Raw genomic sequence first — 13,919 nt, 5'->3', positions numbered from 1 at the left:
CCCCCCCCCGTGGCCTTCCCCGCAGGCCCAGCCCCTCCAGTTCTGGCCTCCCGTGGGACCCTCTTTAGCACCAAGGTCACTGGAGCTGAGCTGAGCTGGCCCACGCAGGGGTCCAGACCCGTCTGGGGAAGGACAGGGAAGTTCCTAACGTCCGCTGCTGCCCCGCAGGTTCGGATTTCGTACTACGGCCCTAAGACGCCACCTGTCCAGGCCCTGCTGTACCTCACCGGGGTGGGTAAGTGGCCCCAGGCTCCTCCACAGCCTCTGCAGGACACCTCACCTGGGAGGTCACCCCTCCGCCTATTTTAAACATTGGCCAGAAAAAGGGCCATCTCCCGCGCGGCACAGAGGAGCCACAGAGGGGCGGACCTGGGAGGGGGAGGCGGGCGCTGGAATGACATCGGAATGACTTATTTCTCAAGTTAGGAAGAGGGTGCAGGGATTTTCAGTGCACAGTCTCTGCACCTTTTTGACTCCTCGGATATTTATAACAAAAGTAGACGATGATGCTGTGTCTCCATGTTCCCCAAGTGTCATTACTTACAATCCACATTTGACATTTTTGGTCTTATCAGCGATCCATCTCTACTCCTATTTATTCATTATTCTTTGTGGAATAAAATCCATTTTTGGATGGCTTGAGCCCAGGAGTTCAAGGACAACTCGGGCAACAAAGAGAGACCCTGTGTCTAAAGAAAAAGAAAATCCATTTTTCCTTAGTTTGGCTTCATCTTAAACAGTGTATATTAAGTATACAAAGAGCATGTGAAACCTTCCGGTTTCATCTCATCAGCGAATCTTGTTTTCGAATCCACATTTAAACAAGAGAGCACTTCCCGTGCCAGCCCATGTCTAAGACTGGACATTTAAAACTTACAACAATCTAGTGAAGTCAGTACGATCATCATCCCATTTTACAGGTGAGGAAGCCGAGGCACAGGAGGTAAACAGACTTGTCCAAGGTCACCCATGCAGCCGGGTAGTGAAGGGGTGATGAGGCCCAGACCACTCAGGACTCTATTGTCCTGTCGCTGCACTAATACCGTGGTGTGGATATGTTTAACTGGTCACTGGGACAACCTCAGGTGGGACACGGTCACAGATCATGCTGTGGGCACACGGGTCTACCCTGCTGGAAGGACAGCGTGGTCCTCTATTCTGACAGGGAGGGAGGATTTAGAATCAAGCTGTCTCAGCCACGCCATGGGTCAGAGTAGGGGACTGGGGCTGCGATTTGTCCCTGGTGCAGCACGTGTAATAAAGAGCAGATGGAACGGGTGTAGCCCGTGTCTGTCACCCGAGGTCACTGAGGACTGGGCCGGAGTCCTTGAGAGCGAGGCTGGGTGACCTTGCAGGGCTCCGTGTGGAACACTTACGGGGCGCCTGGGAGTTGTCTCTGAAATCCCGGGTTTCAGTTCCCTATTGGTGTCATTGTCACAGCCCCTGAAGGACAACAGGAGAGTCAGAAGCCTCAGCTCTGCTCTGAGGACATCGGGGGCTGTCCCCTCTGAAGGAGAGGCTCCCCACCTCAGAGCAGACGTCTCCTGGGGAAAGGGCCATGCACCGAGGCCAGGCTGAGAGCCCCGACTGTGCACCTCATCAGCCCTCTCCTCTGTCCTGTGGTTTTAGAAATCTCCCTGCAGGCAGACATCACCCGCACGGGCAAGGCCAAGCAGCCTGGCAAGGCCAAGCCGAGCAGAGCCGTGAAAAACCAGGTACGCAACCCCAAGGCTGCTTTGGCCCCACTGGGCTCTGGCGCCTCCTTGTGGCGATAGGGTGCAATGGCAGTCTGTGTCCCGTGTCCTATATTAACTGGGAAAAAAGAGAAACATGATTCAGGAAGACAGAAAAGGAGAAAATTAAAATCACCAGCGATGTTTTGGCTTGCATGAATCCCATATCTTTTATGAGACCATATTCTTCCTGGTTGGGGGTTCAAATAATGTATTGTCTGGAACCTACAGCCACCCAGCTTTTACAGAGCAGAGGAAAGATGTGTAGGTAGGTCAGAAGCCCCGCCCCAGGCCTTAATGACTGACAGGAGAGATCCCCACGGTGCTGCCCACCTGGGGTGATTAATAGGAAAGGGAGGAAGGGCAGGGGGGCGGAGGGCAACAGCCGGCGGGGGCCTGGAATGTTGCGGGAAGATGGGGCGCAGGTGTGTGGCGGCCCGACGCTGCCACACAGTCCCTGCTGGTGTGCATGTGTGCCCTGGGGGTGGGGGACAGAGCCCCCTGGTGGGCTCAGAGAAAAGCATAGGAAGGGCCGGCCGTGGTCAGCGGTGGAGCTCTGGCCGGGCAGCATTGAGGCCCCAGGTCCGTCCCCAGAGCCTTAAAAACAGGTGGTTGGTTTGTTCGTTGAGTGTGGAGAAGAGGGACCCCTTAGGTCCCGCAGTCACTCTCGGGTGAAGGGTGAAGGGGCTCCTGCCACTGAGGCTCTGCCCCTTTGGGGGTCCCTTTTAAAAGTCGATGCCTGTATTTTAGGGGGGTTCGGTTCTGACGGTAGCAGAAATCCCCTCTCGGGACCCGAGAACTGCCCCGAGTGGGAGCGAGATGGGAGCTGCAGGAGAGGAGAGAGGAAGGGGCTTCTCCAGGGCCGGGGTCTGCTGGGCGTCCTCAGCCTGCTCCCCCTCTTCCGGTGTCCACAGAGGACCTGGACCTGGGGCCCCCGTGGACAAGGGGCCATCCTGCTGGTGAACTGTGACAGGGACAACCCCAGCTCTTCAGGCATGGACTGCGAGGACGAGGAGGTGCTTGACAGCAAAGGTAAGGCCCTGTGGCCGGCGGCACTGGGTGTCCTTAGTTAGTGTCCTGGTGTCCTTAATAAGCCCTCTGTCCACGTGACCTGAGCCTCAGAACAGCCTCTGAGATAGAGGCGGTTGCTAGAGGACAAAGGTCCTGGGAGGGCAGGTGACCTGCCCAAGGTCACACAGCAGTCCGAGAAGACCTGGACCAACCCCAAGTCCCTGATGCCTCCCAGACGCTCCAGGTTCCATGCCAGCCCCCACCCAACACAGACGTCTACCCTCCTGGGACCCTCAATCAACCAAAATGAAATGGCCCCCAAATCGTATCAGAGTAGCTCCTGAGGTCCCTCCTGTCAGCCGCACACTGCTCTGAGTCGCTCATTCAGTGCTCAACCCAGAACTTAATGGAAGGAGAAACCAAGGCACACAGAAGTTAAGCAACTTGCCGCAGGTCACACAGCTAATAAGTAGCAGACTCAGGATTTGAAGTCCGAGCATCCAGACACCAGGGTAGATTGAGGGACACAAGGACAGGGACGGGCACAGGGTCTCTGCAGGCACTCCTCAGGGGTGTCCTTATGGGGGGACACATTCCCCACCTGCCCTGAAAAATGGCACTAAGGGACAGAGGGTGGCAGCCCGGGGCAGTGTTGTGGCCTTGCTGGGGGAGCTACTGGGATTTCTAGAGATGGACGCATTTCAAGTTGTCTGCAGGTAGCCTGAGGCGGGGGGACAGCCTCTGCTCAGGGTCCGGCACATAGTAATAATCAAAGCAGCTGCCACCAGGGCAGTTCTGGGGCACCAGGCACGGTGACAAGCACCTGACGTGTTCCCCTCATCGCCACCGGCTCACTGTGAGGTGAGACTCCCCTGCTCCCGGGCTGATGGGGCGCAGGCACCGAAGCTGGAGGAACCCTCCGCGCTCACCAGACCCAGAGCTCAACCCCAAGCCAAAAAAATAAAATGTCATTTAAATGCTGGAAAGAGGTGCAGCCAGGTGCCACCAGGAGGTGGCTTGTAGGTGATCAGCCTCTGGGACAGTGGTCTCAGGCCTCATCCTCCTTCCAGACCTGCAGGACATGTCCCTGGTGACCCTGATCACCAAGACCCCCAAGGACTTCTCCAGCCAGCACCGGCTGGTGCTGCACGTGGCCAAATCCGAGATGGACAAAATGCGGGTGTTTCAGGCCACGGGTGAGTCTCCCACCCGCACTGACCCTCTGACTCGTCGTGGCTTCGCTCCTGCCCCCGCCAGCGGAGCGCAGAGATCTGTCAAATGATTCCTGAGCAGCTACTAGGTGCCAGGTTCCAAGAACCAGGGACACAGCTCCCCGCAAGACAGACTCTCTGTCACTACCTCCCAGATGAGGGGCACGTACGAGAGATAAGTGTCGTGTCTCATGCTGGGACCGTGGGAGAGGTGGGCAGGAGGGGAGTAGCTGGGCAGGAGCCAGGCAGGGCAGGTGTTTGTTGGCTCCTCCTAAGAGCAAGGGCCGCAGCCCTACCCAGGGGCAAAGCGCTGTTTCTGGGCCTGGGGTTTAGCACGGTTCACGGTGTGTGCTGCTCTGAGGGCACTCAGCCCCGAGGGACACAGGGGTCACCCTGGAGCTATGGCTAGTTTGTTGTTTTTTTTTTATTGATGCTGTATCCCATATGAACATCTCTGTCTTGGGATAAGGATGAGTTGCTGTAGTGTTTGGGGGTTTTTATGTTTGTGGGGTTTTTTTTTGGTACTAAGGATCAACCCCAAGGTCACTTAACCACTGAGTCACATCCTCAGCCCCCTTCTTTTTAATTTTTAAACTTTATTTTATTTACTTTTTATGTGGTGCTGAGGATCCAACCCAGTGCCTCACACATGCTAGGCAAGTGCTCTACCACGAAGCCACAGCCCCAGCCCTTTTTATTTTTTATTTAGTGACAAGTTCTCGCTGAGTTGCTTAGGGCCTCTCTAAGTTGCTGAGGCTGGCCTCAAACTTGCGATCCTCCTGCCTCAGCCTCCAGAGCTGCTGGGATTGCAGGCGCTCACCCCTGTGCCTGCCCGGGTGCTGTGGCTATTAAGAGCACACAGCGGTGGGAAATGGAACTGAACACAAATCATGGCAGGTGACAAGTTAGGGCCCCTGGGCATTTGCCATTTGATGGCTCTGCACCTTTGGTGGCTTCACATGAGCACCTGGCCCCAGGCTGGTCTGGTTGATGGGGGATGGGTGAGGCACACACCACGCTCCTGACACCCCACAAGCTGGGAATGGGCGTGGGAGGGCAGAGGGAAACTGACACTGTCTCCTCATGGCTGCCAGGCCAGGCGCCAAGACCTAGAGGTGTCTGTCCTCTGTCCCTACGGTGGTCCCTCTGACCGGCCTCCCTCCCTCTCAGACAGACACCCCCTTGTGTATAGAGTCAGCTGCAAGCCGACTCCCCATCAGCGCATCCCGCTAACTCCTCCCAGTTCCTGCCACCGGGGAGTGACAGGCTCAATTCTAGGCACAGGGCACAGAGCTATGAACACAACAAAGTCCTCGGCCCGGGTCCCTTTCATCTTAGTGGGTTGCGAGAGATGACAGGGCGGGTCCGAGTCCACAGGGCGGGGGGTGGAGCTGGGCGTGGGGTCAGGCCTCCCCCGACCCCGAGGGCTGTCATTTGAGCAGGACAGTTGGGGACAGCCATGTGGAACCTGGGGGAGGGTGGGCCAGGCAAATGAAGACCCTGAGGTGAGATTGTGACAGGGCTAAGGGAGGGGCTGCTGGGGGGCCAGGGGGCAAAGGGGCGGTCTGGGTGGCACGTGCTGGCATTGGCTTCTCCTGGGGGAGGGCCAGGGAGGGGTCTTGCAGGGGCACCCCTTGATCCAGCTCCTTCACTTCCAGTCCCAGGTGATCCAGCTGTCACTGGCTTGGTGACACCAGCTTCCTGCCCCTGCCCAGGCCTCACCCCTCTGGGAAGCCCTGGGCCCCTCCGTCACAGCGGCTAAGGCAGCACCTGTCTTAATGGCCTTTGCTGTCCCCTCCCCCACGTGCTCCCTGGGGGGTGGGGGACACGGTGACCCTGTCTCCTCAGCAACCAACCGCCTGCTCCCACCCCCAGTGTCAGCTGGGACTGGCTGGAGCAGTTGCTCAGGAAATGAGTGAGGGCTGGCGTGTCGTGGGCTTCGGGCAAAGTCAGAGAGGCCCAGGCCCCTGTGGTGCCCCTCGGGACCCCCGCCCAGGAGCACTGTCCCGGGGGGTTTGGGGCTCCAGGCAGACGTGGGGATGTGGTATGGGGCCTGGGGAGGCACCCGGGACGGGGGCAGGGGAGAGCAGGGTCTGCGGAAGGAGGACGCAGACCTGAGCCTCCTGCCCTGGCCAGGGTGCAAGCTGCCTTCCAGGTTCAAGGTGGTCCTGGGGCCGGAGCAGCCCTGTCACCTGGTGGAGCTCCCGGGCGGCCAGCACAGCAGGGACTTCTACCTGGAGGGCCTCACCTTCCCGGACGCCAGCTTCCCGGGGCTCCTCTCCCTCGGCGTCTCGCTGCTGGACATGTCCAACCCGGTAGGCGGAGCCCGGGCCGTGGCCTGGCTGGGGCCGGGGGCAGAGCCAGCAGGTGGGAGCCCGGCTGCCGTGACGGCCTCTCCTGTCCCCTCCCCGGCAGGAGCTCCCCGAGGCCCTGGTTTTCCAAGACAGCGTGGCCTTCCGCGTGGCCCCCTGGATCATGACCCCCAACACCCAGCCCCCCCAGGAGGTGTACGTGAGCAGGTGAGGGGCCCTGAGCGCTGGGGCCCGGGTGGCCAGGAGGGGCCCGAGGTCCGGCTGCAGCCTTCCCTGTGAGTGACCCAAGCTCTGGGCCACCTTTCAGCCTGGCTGGGACCATGAGGAGGCAGGGACGTGGTCCTGTTTGAGAGGCCCCACTCCCGTAGAGGTTGCTAGACCTCGAGTGCCGCAGTCTGGCTGGGCTAATGGCTCCCAGCACTCGAGGACGAACCCCTCCGTCCCTGAGCCGGGTTTCCGGGAGCTTGCTTGCAGGCTCCTTCCTGGCTGAGCCCTGAGCCGCACCCCGTCTCTGGGATGGGGTCCCCCGGTGTGCTGGGCAGGCTTGAGCATCCTTCCTGCAGGCCCCGCCCTGGTGACAGTGCTGGGGCCCCAGAGGTCCCCTCTGCTCTCCTCTTCCAGCTGCTTTGGAGGCAGAAAGAGTGACAGGGGAAGCCCGTGGGCAGGTGGCCAGCGAGGCGGGCTTCAAAGTAAGCTGGCCCCAGGTGGCCTGGCCTGGGGCAGTGGCCTCCCCGCGTTCTGCGCCTTTGTGGAAGGGGTCCCTGTTAGTTCCTGCTTCATGGATTCTTAGAGGGGAGTCCCTGTTCAGGTCACAAGCGTCTCCAGGGCCCCTGTGTCGCCTCCTGGCTCCCGCCAGGCCTGACTTCCAGAATCCGGAGCCTGACGAGCTGCTTCTGGAACCTTCCTAGGATCTTTGACAATGAAGACTTCCTGGAGGCGGTGGCTGCCCTGGCCAAGAAAGCCAAGTGCAAACTGACCGTCTGTCCCGAGGAAGAGAACATGGATGACCAGTGGATGCAGGTGAGTGGCCCTGCCCAGGGGGCAGGGGAGCGGCCAAGTGTCCAGGGACTCCTGGCGCTCACCCTAGCACCTCTCTGCACCCGTGGGTGGCGAGGGCGGAGCCTCAGAAAGTCCTTGCACAGGGCGGGGGGGGCTCAGGCCAGTGGCTCATCTGATGTTGGTTGTGGGCCACCCTGGGACCGCCACCACGGGTCACCAAGGCAAAAGCCACCTTCCTGCTGGAAAGTGCAAAGCCCAGGAGATGGCCCTCAGTCAGTTCGAGTGGCCTTCCTGGGCTCAGCCACCAGCCAGGCCACACTCGCTCCAGCACTTTCCATGGCTCCCATCTCTAACCTGCTTCCAGACCCTCCCAACCCGCTGCCTCCCTTACCTGGTGCCATCCCGCCCCCTGCAGGCGGTGGCCACTCGGGGCCTCTGTGGTAGTGCCCCCCCCCCCCACGCTGCCAGGGGACACTCTGGGGTGTTCCGTCAGCTCAGCACTGAGCCTGGCACCAGACCCCTCTCTGCTCCCTGCCGGGCCTTCGGCACCACCCGCCCCTGGCCCACCTCTGGCCTTGGCCACTCTGCCTTCTGTAGGGCCGCCCCCTCCCGTCCCCCACGTCCCGAGCCTGCCCACCAAATCCCAGTTCAGATGCTGCCCCCGGGTGAGGATTCCCTCTCTTCCTTGTAGTTCCCTAAGTCGCACCCTCTCTCGCCACTGGCCACCACTTTTTATGCGCCCCTCCCCCCCATAATGGCAATGTCAGGTCCACCGTGATTTCCAGCAGCCATGTGTCCTTGGCACCCTGCCCGTGGGCACCGGCCCTGGAGACAGATGTGCTCAAGACGCGTTTCTGAAATCCTCCTGCACCTCCTCCCCCAGAGGGTCTGCGGCCTTCTCTGTGGAGGGACAGGCGCTGCCTGCTGCTCCCCTGGAGCCTCCGCTCCAGCCCCCCCAGGGGTCTCCGTGGCCCCTCCAGCCACCCTGGTGCCCCCCCAGTGACCCCCGGGCCCCTCAGCACTTCCTGACCCTGGGTGCTCGCTGCCGGGCTCCCGGGCTCTACGCCCTGACGACAGTGTCCTTGAGGACTCCAGAGCCTCTCCTTCACCGTGTCCCCAGCCCACTGAGCTCTGGGGGCTCCGCACTGTGAGGGGCCATCACAGGACACCCCTTCTCTGGGGTCAGAATCCTCAGGGGAATTTGCCCTTGAGGCCAAGGGCGAGGGCGTGAGGAAGGCTGGGTGGCCATCCGGGCCCTGGGAGTGGACCCGGGGCCCGCGCCACGGCTCCTGTCTCCCCCCCCAGGATGAAATGGAGATCGGCTACACCCAGGCCCCGCACCAGACGCTGCCCGTGGTCTTCGACTCCCCGAGGGACAGAGGCCTGAAGGACTTCCCCATCCAACGTGTCATGGTACCTGCGTGGGGTGGGCAGGGGGCACAGCTGCCCAAGCCCCCTCGCCATGAGGCCCCTGCCCCCCGCCTCTTTCCCGCCAGGCCCGTCCCCGCCCGGGGAGCCCAGCTGCCCACGCAGAGGCCCGCTCCGGCAGGTGGGGCCTGTTATTTTGTCATTACCATGATACGATCTGGTGGCCCTTGCCACCCATGAGGTCAGCTCGTCCTCAGGACAACCCTGTCTGGAGGCAGGCCCGGTCCGGCCACCCACCTGCTCTGGCTGCACAGTGTGGGTGGGGCAGGACCCATCCATTGGGTGGGGTCTGATTTCCCGGGGCCCCACTGAGGAAGTTTTAGGATCGAGAGCCATTTCCTAGATGTGACGTTAACAGCCAACGCTGCCACACGTGGGAGTGGGAAGTGACAGTGTTGATGAGTCAGTATGTCATTTGTTGCTTGTCTGAGCTGGCAGGTTGGTGCAAACTCAGCACAGAATAATAATTAAAAAATAATGATGATGATCGCATTTATTGAGCACGGGGCTGGGTCAGACGCGGTGCTGAGCTCTCACATGCACTGACTCATTTAACTTGTCCACGTTTTCTGGAGATGTTATCGGTAGGCCCATTTTACAGATGAAGAAACTGAGGCTCAGGGTGGAGAAGTCAGGACTCAAACCAGGCCCGTCCGGCTCAGAGAGCTTGCCCTTCCCCACCCCACCTCCGGCTTCCCCAGGAGGACCCCAGGCCTGCACTCTGGGCCCCAGCACCCAGAGAAAATGAGGAAGGGGAGTGGGCACGAGGTTGGCCAGGGTGAGCGGAGCATCCTACTCCCCAAGGGCAGGGGAGGCGGCCCCTCCCACACCCGAGGCTTTGGAACGGAGCCTGGGTCTAGTCAGCGCCTGCCTCCCCTCCCTGGCCGCGCCTGCCCTCACCTCCTGGCCGCGCCTGCGCTGACCAGTGGAGGCCGCGTCTGCTTGGGCACCCAGTCAAGTGGATCCCATCTCAGGAGCATCAGCACCCACCAGCCAGCTCCACTGTGCCAGAGAACCTTCCTCAGTCCACCCTGCTGAGTGGCCCTCAGTGGCCCTGTCTCCTACTTGGACACCCCGAGAGTGACCAAGGCCAGTTCTTCCATGTCATGAACTGAACCTCGCACGGCCTCTCGCCTGCCCTGCAGACAGCCTGGAGGAAGGGGCTGCAGCGGCCCCTGGCTAAGCAGCATCCCGACCTGAATCACTGAGAAGATCCAGAGTCCAAGTCCAGCGCCACCGGCTTCCCATCGGCCGTTCCTCCAGCATCGTGGCTGGCCTCTCTCTGTCCCTCGCCTGGTCCAGCTCCCCAGGCTCTTCCCGTTCTTCACCTGGGCCACCTCTCCCTCATCTCAGGACCTTTGCACGTGCCACTCTCTCTGCCTGAAAGGTTCTTCCCTGCTCCGGGGCTGGAGTTCACCTCTCAGCCTCAAGCCCTACTCCCTCCCCATCTGAAGGAGACCCCCTCCCAACCCCTAGCACTTGGACTCCAGCCCTCTCTTCTCAGCCTCCCTGGGGCAGGAGGGAGTGGCAGGCGTTTGAGAGCAGGGGGTGCTGGGGATAAAAACATGAGCGTTATCAGCTCGCGGATGGAATTTCACGGGATGAGCCAGGACCCAGCCAAGAGCCAGTGAAAGTGGAGAACACAGGAGACCAAGGACAGGCCTGGCCCTGTGCCCAGGAGGCCGAGAAGGAGCCACCGGGAGGTAGGAGGTGACCTGAGCTCACGTGTCCTGGAAGCCAGGAGCTGAAAACATGGGCGAGACCAAGTGACCCGGCTGCTGCTGGTGGCTGTGGCCTGGTGCTCACGGGGACTTTGACCAGAGCAGTTTCACTCCAACTGCAAATGATGGCTTTAAAACTCGTGAAATCAAAGACCCCAGGAGATGACGCGTCTCCCCCAAAAGACCCCCGGGTGTGTCCTGCGGTGGCCCCATGGAATTTTGCCGTAGGACAGTTGATTTGTGGCGGGGTGGGGCTAGGGCTGCAGCCTCTTTGGGGGTGGGACAGACTGCTCATGACCCCTCCCATATGTCTGTTCCCCCATCTGCAGAGCCTTTTGGTGGCAGGAGGGACGTCACCGGTGTGACGTTAGGAAGTTAGGAGCCTGCAATCCTGGATAATGGGGTGGGGGGTCCATGTAAACTCAACACTCCTCATGAGAGGGCGAGAGGAGGGGTGGATGGGGGAGGCAGAGACCGGAGGGTCTGGCTTGGAAGATGAAGGAGCCACAGCCCAGCCGGCCACTAGGAACCGCAAGGGACGAGAAAACAGCCCCTTCCTGCAGAGCCCCGTGGGGGACAGCCCTGTGGTGCCTTGACTGTAGCCCTCCTGACGGCAGAGTCCCACCTCCAAAACCCCAAGAGAGCAGCCTCTAACTTGATGGCAAGTTGCTACAGCAGTCAGGAAGCTCATGCAAGGGGTGGGCGATGTGTCCCTCCCTCTCTCACGAGGACCCACGTGGAGACACTGAAGCCATTCTGAGGAGTTCGTTCCAGCCCAAGAGCAGGATGCACTTGGTGTGGACCCAGGGCACCCATCAGGATAGTTCAAGTTCCACTCCTTCACCAGCTGGATACAGGACCAGAGGAAGCCCATCACCACTCTGACCTCAGTCTCTTCTTCTGCAAAATAGAGATAAAAAGGAAAGTTTGCAGATTTGTCACTACTCCCAGGTGATGGCTCACAAAGCAGCTGCCATGAGCTAAGGATGCAGCAAACACCAGTTCCCTTCCTTGCCACCCCCCCCCCAATGATTCAAAATTCCTGCCACATCCCACCAGGAAGAGCGGCGCCTGCTCTGTACCTGGGGCTGGTGGTGACTGGATCCCTTCCTGTGACGAGGCTCATCCCTAGATTCGCTCCCCACGGCCTCTAACTCTTGGCGCTTCTCCCCCTCAGGGTCCAAACTTTGGCTACGTGACCCGCGGGCCCCAAACGGAGGAGATCACTGGGCTGGACTCCTTTGGGAATCTGGAAGTGAGCCCCCCGGTCACCGTCGGGGAGAAGCAGTACCCGCTGGGCAGGATTCTCATCGGGAACAGCGGCTACCCCAGGTAAGAAGGGCAGGGACACCGCGGTGGCCAGGACCCGGTGCCACGGAAAAGCAAAGGGCAGAGCGGAAGTGTCCCCTGCCCACTCCCAGCCCAGGAGGCTTGAGAAACCTTAGGGAGCGAGAGAGGAGGGGAGGGTGGGCGAGGAACACCGGCTTTGGAGCCCCAAACAACGGTCCAGCTCTGCGGCTTACGTCCTGTCATGTGCCAGGAGCTGGGGGCGCAGCCGTGAATGACAAGACAGGTCTCGGCCACTGTGCTTGTGGGGAGACAGATAATAGGTAATCTCAAAAAGTGAGAAAACAGAAAGGGCAGAGAGGAATGGGCCTGGGTGAGGGTGGCGGGGAGGCCTCGCTGGAGGAGGCTCTTTTGAGCTGAGTCCTGATGACAAGAAGGACACGGCTGTGGGGACACCTGGGGTAGAATGTCCTGGTGGCTGATAGAGTTCGTGCAAAGGTCCTGTGGCAGGAATGAGCTTGGTGTGTTCATGAAGGCCAGGGCAGCTGAACAGACTGAGAAAGAGCAAGGGGCTGACTCACACAGGGCTTGCAGGAGAAGACAGAGGCTCAGAGAGGTGAAGCAACGTCGGGATTGCCAACTTTGGCTGCACTGGGTTCGAATCCTGTGCTTCCCCATAACACCAGCAGCTGGGCTGGTCCAACAGGCAGTGCTGGGCTCTGTGTTGGTGACCCTGTGCCTCAGTTTCCCCTCAGTGAAAGTGGAATGACAATTCCTCAGTCCCTCAGATGTGAAGGGACATGATCAGGGCTTTCTGGGATCCTGAAAGGCCCCGATCCCTCGGGGACCCCCGCTCCCCTCCCCTAACAGCCTCCATCCCTGGCTGCAGCGGCGACAGCCGGGAGGTGCACCAGATCCTGCAGGACTTCCTGGGTGCCCAGCGGGTGCAGGCCCCCGTGACACTCTACTCCGACTGGCTGTCCGTGGGGCACATAGACGAGTTCCTGACCTTCGTCCCAGCGCCCGACAGGAAGGTAGGGCCCAGGGACTGAACCTGGCCAAGGCCACAGCCCCCAGCAGGCCCTTCCTGCCGGCCGGGGACAAGCTTCCCTCCACCGTGTCTCTGCCCAGGGCTTCCGGCTGCTGCTGGCCAGCCCCAGGTCCTGCTACCGGCTGTTCCAGGAGAAGCAGGAGGCGGGCCACGGGGAGCTGCTGCTGTTCCAAGGGGTCAAGAGTGAGTGGCCGTCCCCTGCTGCCGTCACATGGCCTTCTACTGCCGGGAGGGACCACCCCGGCCCAGACCTGTTCTGAGCACCGACTGTGCCACCAGGCACTGTGCCGAGTGCTGGGGACGCCCGGGACAGAGCAGAGGGCCCCCGGGCTGTCTGGGTGGGGCCCCGGGAGGGCTCCCTGGAGGAGGCGAGAGCTGGCAGGGGGATGAGGTGGAGGGAGATGCGCCACCGGGAACAGAACGTGCAAAGGCCCAGAGGCAGGAGAGAGCAAGATGCATCCAAGGACCTGAGACGTTCAGCACCTCTGAGCACAGGATGAGCCTGGATTTCTTCAATGAATCCTACCAACATGGGGCGGGTCGGAGGTTGAGAAAACTCGGCAGAACTGGCTCTTTTTTCCCCTGTTTTTGGAGTGCTGAGGACGGAACCCAGGGCCTTGTCCTGGGGGTCCAGGCTCTGTCACTGACCACCCCTGGCCTGCTTCCTCCTCTCTAAGTGGGATCTCTGGAGACCGGGGAGTCTCAGGGAGTGGGAGGCACAGTCTCAAGGATCCGTCCCGCGCTGTCCCCGTGTCTGTGACAGACCGTCCCTCACAGGCTCAGAGCAAACCAGCCTGCGGGGCACTGTGGCTGTCCCCGTTTCACAGATGGGAACACTGAGTCCCCGCTGCCCGTGACGGAAGGGGCGTCGACCTCGGAATTCAGTTTTTCCCCTTTTTTCTCTGTGACAGAAAAAAAGCAGCAGAAGATAAAGGACATTCTGTCCAACAAGAAGTTGAGAGAACACAACTCCTACGTGGAGGTGCGGAGTCCGCGTGCCCCGAGCTGCCCCCGAGCTGCCCCCAGGCGGAAGGCAGGGGCCCCCACAGGCAGCGCGGCCCTCGGGTCCCTGAGGGTGCTGGCTGGCGACTCTCCATGCCAGGGAGCCCCAGGGCCACCAGTCACCTCCCCACCCCCCGCCCCGGGCGGCAGCCCAGAGCTCAGTC

General features: G+C 60.8%; 1 protein-coding gene across 2 annotated transcripts in view; it reads left to right on the top strand.

Annotated features, from left to right (window-relative positions):
• LOC107142194 (protein-arginine deiminase type-4-like) overlaps positions 1-13,919 on the top strand; it is a 51,376-nt gene that overhangs the window by 10,881 nt on the left and 26,576 nt on the right. For both annotated transcript variants that reach the window (XM_015485638.2, XM_048816240.1), the window contains exons 3-14: positions 169-235; positions 1,630-1,715; positions 2,648-2,765; positions 3,815-3,940; positions 6,092-6,270; positions 6,371-6,474; positions 7,176-7,287; positions 8,572-8,679; positions 11,593-11,747; positions 12,592-12,736; positions 12,834-12,936; positions 13,665-13,735. In XM_015485638.2, the coding sequence (XP_015341124.1) occupies positions 169-235; positions 1,630-1,715; positions 2,648-2,765; positions 3,815-3,940; positions 6,092-6,270; positions 6,371-6,474; positions 7,176-7,287; positions 8,572-8,679; positions 11,593-11,747; positions 12,592-12,736; positions 12,834-12,936; positions 13,665-13,735 (1,374 nt within the window). The remainder of the gene's footprint in view (positions 1-168; positions 236-1,629; positions 1,716-2,647; positions 2,766-3,814; positions 3,941-6,091; positions 6,271-6,370; positions 6,475-7,175; positions 7,288-8,571; positions 8,680-11,592; positions 11,748-12,591; positions 12,737-12,833; positions 12,937-13,664; positions 13,736-13,919) is intronic.

Source organism: Marmota marmota, unplaced genomic scaffold, assembly GCF_001458135.2.
Source record: "Marmota marmota marmota unplaced genomic scaffold, marMar, whole genome shotgun sequence".
Classification (NCBI taxonomy): Eukaryota; Metazoa; Chordata; class Mammalia; order Rodentia; family Sciuridae; genus Marmota; species Marmota marmota.
This window is presented reverse-complemented; position numbering and strand designations above follow the sequence as displayed.